We start from the raw sequence: 8,478 nt of genomic DNA, 5'->3' as shown, positions 1-8,478 counted from the left end.
TTAGAAAGCTGACTCTGGGGCACCTGGGTGGCTCAGTCCATTAAGCATCTGCCTTTGGCTAAGGTCATGATCCCAGAGTCTTGGAATAGAGTCCGGCCTCGGTCTCCCTGCTCAGCGGGGAGTCTGCGTCTCTCTCTCCCTCTACCCCTCCCCACTGCTCCCCCCCCAAATAAATAAATAAGTAAAATATTAAAAAGTGAAAAGGAAAGCTGACTCTGGTTGCGACCCCATCACCATTTTTCACCTGTGTGACTAGATTTGTGGTCAGTGTTAGGCTGGCTAGGAGGAAAGTGCTCAGTCTCAACCCTGGCCCCACCAACTCCCCTCTCCTGCCCCACACTTGACACAAGGTGATCCATTGGAAGCTAGTTTATTTTGATTGGTTTTTCATGGGGCTGGGCGGGGCTGGGAGATAGCTGGACTTTGAAGCTCTGTCCTAGGGACGTTGGTCCCCTTCCTCAGCACTGCGGCGGCCGAAGTCCATCCATCCGTATGCTGCTTCTTCTTCTTCCATCCACGGTCCCTGCTTCTTGGACAGGTCTGAGGGTCAGAGGAGGAAGAGGATGTGAGGATACGGGAAGGATGGTTAGCTGCCAAACCAAGGCCAGGGCCAACCCTGGCTGGGTGAGGCAAACAGAGGCGGCTGTCCTGGTTCCTACCTGCCACCAGCTGTGGGGGACCCTGGAGCCCTAGCTGCCTTCGGTGGTGAGAGGCTGGGCCCAGTTGGTCCAGCCCATGTGGCTCCAGACCCCTATTTGCTCCTGGACCCGAGGGTGCATCTTGCAGCCGGGAGCGGGGCTTCCAAGAAGCTTCAGAGAAGGTGGCCAGAGCCAGTGCCAAGATCAGTACATACACACACAGTCGCTGCATCTTGTCTGCAAAGGAAAGAGGGGCAGAGCTGAAAGCCGGGCCGTACGGGGCACCCCTGTCCATCCAGGGGCCTGGACCAGATGGACTCTGCTGGCACGTATGCCGCTGTGTGGGGTTGTGGACTGTTCCTCATTTTGCTTCTCCAGTTCCTGCCAGGCACTCCTACTCCCAGGCCTGGCCCCTTCCCTCCTCACCTACCTTAATTACAGCAGCAGCTTCTCTCAGAGGAATTTACAACCTGGAGCAACTTCTGCAAAATTCAAGGCCATGTGAGTGGCTCTGTAGATATTTACGTTTGTAGTTTAAAGTGAGCTTTTATTTATTTTTGTTTTTTAAAAAAGATTTTATTTATTTGACAGAGAGAAAGAGCGAGAGCACACAAGCAGGGGGAACAGGAGAGGGAGAAGCAGGCTCCCTACTGAACAGAGAGCCCGATGTGGGACTTGATTCAGGACCCCTGGATCATGACCTAAGCTGAAGGCAGACACTTAACTGACTGAGCCACACAGGTGCCCCTGAAGTGAGCTTTTAAACAGTAACACCAGGGGATCCCTGGGTGGTGCAGCGGTTTGGCGCCTGCCTTTGGCCCAGGGCGCGATCCTGGAGACCCGGGATCGAATCCCACATCAGGCTCCCAGTGCATGGAACCTGCTTCTCCCTCTGTCTGTGTCTCTGCCTCTCTCTCTCTCTCTCTCTCTCTCTGTGACTATCATAAATAAATAAAAAAAAAAAAACAGTAACACCAAAGTGCACATTACAGACTGCAGGGTATCTCTTTGGAGGCCACCAGCATATTCACTATCTGGTCGGGTCACACCGTTTCTGTGCCGCCCGAGGAGGGAAACTTAGCTTGCCAATTTTGCTTAACTGAGGAATATCTTGCGATTATAATCAAGCAGTTAAAAATGAAGCTGTTGCCATTTGCACCTGTGTGTCAGGGTGACCTGAGTTTGGGGAAGCCATAATACAGAGATAAACTGGGTATTCAAATGACTCTAAAATTCCATTCTCTGCATTTGTGTTCTTTCATCCTCATTATATGGATGGGCTTTATCAGAAGCAAAATATAAAAATGTTACCTTCCAGGAACACACTTATATGAATAAAATACTATTTTTATCTGTTTTTCACAGTGAGGTTCTCTGTTAGATTTCCTTTGGGTTCTTGATGCTAAAGATACACGATTGAACGGTCAGTGATCTAGGCCACACAGGCCCATTCTAGCCACATGTATTGTCCAATGTGGTAGCTACTGGCCCCATGTGGCTCTTTACATGTAAATTAATTAATATTAAAATTTTCTCCCCCAGGAGAGCCACCTTTCCAGTGCACCTGTGGCTGGTGGCTACCATGGTGCAGATACAGATCCCCTCCTCATGGAAAGTTATTTCAGACAGTGCTGGTCTAAGAAAGAGCTTGAGATGGGATCCAGAAGCCCTGGGTTCTAGTTCCAATCCTGCCAAATAATTTGTGTGACTTTGGACAAGTCACATCTCCTTCAGGGCCTCAGATTTTTCACCCGAGAGATGAGAGAATAGCCTTTGTCCTTCTCACCTTGCAGACCTGGGGTGAGCGTGAAGTAGGAGGGTTGAAGCATCAGGTCAGCTCAAAGGAAAAGGGTTAGGAATGCCAGGGTGGGTTCTAGAGCTGAGACCTAGTATGGCCTCGAGCTAAGAGAAGGGTGGCAGCCCTGGAGACACGGAGGCGTGAGCCTGGTACCTTGATGCAGGGAGTCGTCCCATCAACCCTCTTCCCCGCCTTTATAATCCCCTCCTGGGTTCTCTCACCTGCAGAGCTGGGAGGTGGGCGATGCTGTAGCTGGCCTGGTGCCTTTCCGTTCTCTGCTCTGCTGGGTGCTCCAGCGCTGCCTTATAAAGCTCTCAGGGCCCCTCCCAGACCCCCATGAGGCCAGCCTCCGCTATAGCAAGACAAAAGGGGGTGGGCACAGGTACGTCACCCCTGCCCTACCCCATCATTCAGTCAGTCATCCACATGTGGGAAGGGAAGGGAGTTGACCTTCATGGCAGTGAGGAGTAGGTGCAGGGTTGGAGCAGTTCTTCAGCTGGACATGAGGGCAGGCAGGACCCCAGGGGCTCCCTGGGATCAGGAACAGTGCCCCCCACCCAGTCGTTGGGGTCAGAGTCCTGGGACACATCAGTCCTCTGACTCTGTCCCATTGGAGGGCAGGTGAGGCAGATGCACCGAGTGACCTTGGATTCAGAGGAAGCATATTTCATCATACATTGATGTTTGAAGAGCAGGGAGTGTGTGGTTGTGGAGTGCTGTATTGATCCCCTGTCCCTTCTGCTGGGCTCTGCAAACAGTGCGTGAGGTAGTTATCAGGGGCAATGGGGCATGGGCTGATGGCCCCATTTTCTCTGCCCGGGGCTGCAGCTGGTTGCCTCTTCACCACCCTTGCCTGGAAATCCCTGAACACTCCCCACTCCTTGTGCCTTAGTGCTGGCTGGGTTTGGCTTGCAGCTCCCCTCCATCACAGGTCTGCCCTTTACCCCCAGCCTCTTGCAACCCCCCTACTCAGGGCTGATTCCTTCAGGTGGCTGTACTTGGAGGCTCCCTCCTTTGGTTTTCAAGGGAGATAGCAATCTGAATAACTCACTCACCACTTTTCAATATAAAAATACATCTTAGGGGCACCTGGGTGGCTCAGTGGTTGAGCATCTGCCTTTGGCTCAGGTCGTGATCCTGTGGTCCTGGGATTGAGTCCTGAATTAGGCTCCCCAGAGGGATCCGGCTTCTCCCTCTGCCTATGTCTCTGCCTCTCTCTGTGTTTTCTCATGAATAGATAAATAAAATCCTTTAAAAAATGTGTCTTAAAGTGGTTAGCAAAGAGACTAAAGGGTTTGCCCAAGATGTGCCAGAGCACCAGACAGTAAGCTTGTTGACTTCTTTGATAAATTGCCACCTTGGCCTGGTTTGGACAGATGTAACTAGTTCTAGGCTGCTTTTGATTTTTCCATGGTTGGCATTAGAGATTTTGCTCTTGTTCATGTGTCATCAGGGCCCCTCCTTGTCTGGGGGAGTTCTGATGCCCCTTGGGTCTGGATAAAGGGCAGTGGTACCCATGCTCACAGCCAGCCTTGCTGAGAATTAACAGGTGATGAAGCAGGCTGTGAGGTGTCCATGGCAACCAGCAGCCGAAAGTTCTGGTGAATAACCACTCTAATCCAGAGCAGGGCTCCGTGACTCAGCAGATGGAATTAAGTGAAAACGACAAAACCAGTACAGGCATTGGTGATAATGAATTGAATCCAGAATCCTAGAGATGGAAAGGCCTTTGAGGGGGCTTGGGAGATGGTGGCGTGGGGAGCAGTTCTGTTCACATGCTGGAGGAATAGAGAGGTTCGTGTTACCATGGTGATGAGAAATTAGAAGCTTTCTGCAGAGCCTTAGATGCATCAGAACCCACGATTTCTGCTGTGGAGGGGCTTATGCACAACCCCCGCATTGCCCCAGCTATTCTCAGGCTGGTCACACCAGGGCTGGTGATGATAGCAGCAAACAGAAGTGGGTATTCACTCAACAGATGATGGTGGAGCACCCCCTGACTATGGGCACTGGTGGGCTCACAGGGAGGGCTCCCCTCAGAGTGGAGAGATGGCACTTGTCCCAGGTTGCTCAACATCACAAAACTACATATTCTGCTCACAGGGGAACCTTGTCCCATGGGAAAAGAAAGGATTTCCAGGCCCCTGCCCTTTTCCAGATGTTGTGCTGTGGGCAGATCTCTCCCCCTCTCCAAGCTATGTTCTTCTCCAAGAAATGAGGAAAAGAACTTGGGTAGGGGGAGTCTCGTGAAGGTGATGTACATAAAGCACTGTGCACAGTGCCCAGAACATCTTCAGGGCCTAATTTATTTGCACCTTTAGCTCTATCCTCTTCAGACCTCAGTTAGCCTCACCTATGAAATGGGAATCATTCATTCCTACCTCATAGGGCTACTGTGAAGGGAAAATGTGACAAGGTCTGGGCACACGCTTTGCACGTATCAGAGAGCTTCTCCTTTCCCCAGGCTTAAAGAGGGTGATTCCCTAAAAAAGCATCATCTGTGCATCTAAGATTTTCCCTCCTGCCTGGCTGTGACTCAGAGGGACACTTGTCTTGGGTTGCCACTGAAAGACTTGGCAGGTATGGAATCTATGGAGGCTGGGCCTCTCTGACGTCAGAGGATTTTGGAATTGGTGAGGCCAGGATAGACTCCCGGTTCCAACACCTAGACTACCTGGGTGACCAGAAAATCCAGTTGCTGAGTCTACCAAATTGAAGACCAGATCCCAGACGCTGGGGCCAGCCCCCTCCCTCTCTCTGAGGACCCTGCCCTTGTTCTCACAATAGTGACAATGCTGTGTGCCAGGCTCTTTGCATGAGAAATCCAGTTGCGCTTCGCCATGGTCCTTGGACATAAGTACTAGTGTGTCCCTATTGCACAGATGAAGAAACTGAGGCTGGCACAGGTGAACAATCCCTGTCCTGAATTTACAGGACCAAGGATAAGGAGACCTGGAGCTGAAATCCTGGTTCCGGAATCTTTCTTCTCTCAGGAGGGGCATGGTGGGCGTAATAATGGTTCCCCCTAAAGATGTCTATACCCCAGTTCCTGGGACCTGTGAATATATGAGGTTACATGGTAAAAGGGATTTTGCAGATCTAAGTGTAGACTTTAAAGTAAGGAGTTTATCCTGGATTATGTGAGTGGGCCCTAAAAATTTAGTCAGATGAGCCCTTAAAATATTCTTTGGCTGGAATGTTCTTTTGTTAAAGGTGGAAGTGATGTGGCTGAAGGATGAATCAGAGATTTGAAGAATGAGGAGGATTCCACCTGCCTTTGCTGGGATGAAGGTGGGAGAGACAGGGCACTAGGTTGAGGAGTGCAGGTGGTCTTCAGGAACAGAGAGAGGCCCCCAGTGGAGGCCCAGGACCACAAAGAACTGAATTCAGCCAACAATCTGGATGAGCGTGGAAGCGGGTTCATTCCCAGAGCCTTCAGAAAGGAGCACAGCCCTGGTGATACTGCATTTCGGCCCGGGGAGCCACGCTGTACCTGGGACTCCTGCCCTATAGAACTGGCAGAGAATGAATTGGTGTTGTCTTAAGCTTCTAAAGTTTGTGGGAGTTTATTATGGCTGGAACAGAACACAAATACGAGGGGTTCCAGCCTCATTAAGGTTTCTGTCGGTAAGAACTGGTTCTGCGCAAATTGGCACGTGATTTTTTTTTTTTTCCCCAAATACAAGTGAGGAAGATGTTCGTTAAAGTATTGGGCCAGTCATCGATTCCATTTTCCTTCCAGTTAGTGAGCACCTGCTGTAAGCCAGGGGCAGGATGAGGCCCCAGGGATAAGAGGTGAATATGATTGGCCCTTTCATGGGTTGGTGGCATTTAGAGTCCAGGGGAAGGGGGCATCGAAAAATAGACATAGTAACAACAGTGGAGAGGACTTTCCTTGGGGAGGGAGACTCCCAGGGGCATTCTGCACGCCTGATCACACTCCCACCTGCCAGCGCCGGCCCTGGCAAGCAGCAGTACTGGAGAGTTGCAACCACTGTCACCGGCAGCCGAGCCTCCTTATTGGTATTGATGGTGGACAAGGGAGAGGCTAGGATGCTGCCTGCGGAGGGTGGAGGTGCTGGGACAAACAGTGACACCTGGGAGGTGTTCCAGTCAGCATGGACATCGTGGTCCCTCCCGGGGCGAGGGCTGCGGAGGAGGAAGTGGGTTCACAACTTACGGCTGTACCGGCTCTCCCAGGGTGGTCAGGACCAAGAGGACAGTCTGCAGGCTGCTCTCAGGCTGAGAGGCTGCCTAGCAGAGAGCACCCCCATGTTCCAGCCTCAGCCTCCTCTCCCTGGCCTCCTCCTCTCCCTGGCCCCCCTCGCCCCTTCTCATCTCATCTCACAGGCCCACCTGTGCCTTTGGAGTGATGACTCTCAACCCGCATCTCACCTTAGGATCCCCTGCAGAGCTCTAAACCCACCTCTATGCCCTGGGCACTAATCAGAAGTCTTCTCAAGTCAGAAGCAGGGCAGGGTGAGACCCAGGGGGGAGCTGGAGTCTGTGTGTAGGACTGGAGTGTGTACGTGGAAGGCCAGGAAGGAGGCTTTGCACCTGTGCTGAATCCCAGATTTGGCACTTCCTAGCTGTGATCTAAGGCAAGTCATAGACTTAGGATTCACCCCGGGCTCCCCTGGGAGGGCCACGGGGAGGGATAAATGAGACACCTGCAACATTCCCTTGGTCTCTGATGCATGGTAAGTTCTCCGTAAGGGTCGTTAATAATACCAGTGATAATTGGTATTTTCAGCATCACAGCCTTCCTTACCTGCACCTCATCTGCTGCTGCATCCTGCTGACTTCCAGAATATTCTACCTCCCTTTCGATTATTTTCCTCTTCACTCTTCCCTGCAGTACTCCCTAGAGCCTTTCCTCACAGGTTAATGCTGCCTCCTCCATGCAGGCCTCGGGTCTACCTACCTTCTGCTTCCCACGGCTGGCCTGCCATGGCTCACAGCCTGGCTTCTCCCCAGGATTGTTTTGCCGCCCATATCTTAACAGTAACCCCTTCTGTGGTTGCATAAGTGCTGACAGGGCCTATTATCTCACTTAACAATCAAAATCAAGCCCAGAACCCTGTTTGCAGACTGTCAAAACTTGTTGAGGACACACTTAGGATTGCACATCCCATTATACATAAATTTTATTTAAAAAAACTGTAACAAAGTTGAATTCTAGTTAATGGAAAAATCTAGAGTTAAGTGTATTGTACATTTACTTTGAAATACACAAAAATTAAGTAAATAATCAAGTAAATAAAATAAAAAAAATAAGATGGATAGACTGATGATAATAAAATTATAGAATCTAGGTGGTGGGCATTTGAGTCTTCACTTTATGTATTTATGTATTTATTTGACACAGAGAGAGAGCACAAGTAGAGGGAGTGAGAGGCAGAGGGACAGGGAGAAGCAGGCTCCCCATTGAGCAGGGACAAATCCCCCCACACACACACTTGGGGCTCAGTCCCAGGACTGAGCCATCCAGGTGCCCTGAGTCTTCACTTTAAAATTCAACTTTTCTGTGTATTTGAACATTTGTATAATAAAATATTAGAAATTATTTTGTTTAGCACTACAGTGGCTTGAAGATGGGGAAAGGATCCTGAAAGCACCAATGTGAGAGTCTTTACTCAGGTGCATTTTAGAGTTGAGGGTTGGCCAGGTGAAGCTGCTTGCCCACGCCTGACAGGTGAGGGAATGGAGCTGTGCGCCTGGCAGGTCTCTGGACTCCATGTGCTGCTGCCTCTCTTGGGCCACAGCTTCTGTCCCACCCTCTCCAGAAGCCCAGTTCCTGCTGAACCTGCCTTAGCTGTGACTGTCAGTTGTTCCCCCTGCCTTGGTTCTCACAACCCACCTACCCCTCCTGGTCTCATTTTCCTCCCTCAGAAGCCTGGCCCCACAGGTTTTTTGTTTTGTTTTTAATATCATGTATGGGCCATGCACTTAGGTCACATCCCTGTCCTGTTTCAGAACCTGCCAGGCAGGCTTGTCCCCAGTCTCCATCCCTTCCTTAGCTCCTGCCTCCACATCACAGCA

General features: G+C 50.8%; 1 protein-coding gene across 1 annotated transcript; it reads right to left on the bottom strand.

Moving 5' to 3' along the window:
• Positions 1–354: 354 nt before the first annotated feature.
• GAST (gastrin) lies at positions 355–3,028 on the bottom strand. Its single transcript, XM_077850477.1, has 3 exons — positions 2,658–3,028; positions 660–875; positions 355–540 (listed from the first exon to the last, which is right to left on the bottom strand). Exons 2-3 carry the CDS (start codon positions 868–870, stop codon positions 437–439), a joined length of 315 nt encoding a protein of 104 aa, XP_077706603.1. The 5' UTR covers positions 871–875; positions 2,658–3,028; the 3' UTR covers positions 355–436.
• Positions 3,029–8,478: the final 5,450 nt, after the last annotated feature.

The sequence above is a fragment of the Canis aureus genome, chromosome 16 (assembly GCF_053574225.1).
Source record: "Canis aureus isolate CA01 chromosome 16, VMU_Caureus_v.1.0, whole genome shotgun sequence".
NCBI lineage: Eukaryota > Metazoa > Chordata > Mammalia > Carnivora > Canidae > Canis > Canis aureus.
The sequence above is the reverse complement of the archived record's forward strand: the minus strand, read 5'-3'. Positions and strand labels throughout refer to the sequence as shown.

Bases quoted from the DNA above. Each gene is read 5' to 3' on its own strand.
- GAST (XM_077850477.1), bottom strand. From the start codon at position 870: ATGCAGCGACTGTGTGTGTATGTACTGATCTTGGCACTGGCTCTGGCC. The intron at 541-659 runs GTAGGAACCAGG...TCTGACCCTCAG, and splicing joins TCCCCCACAGCTGGTGGCAG to ACCTGTCCAAGAAGCAGGGA.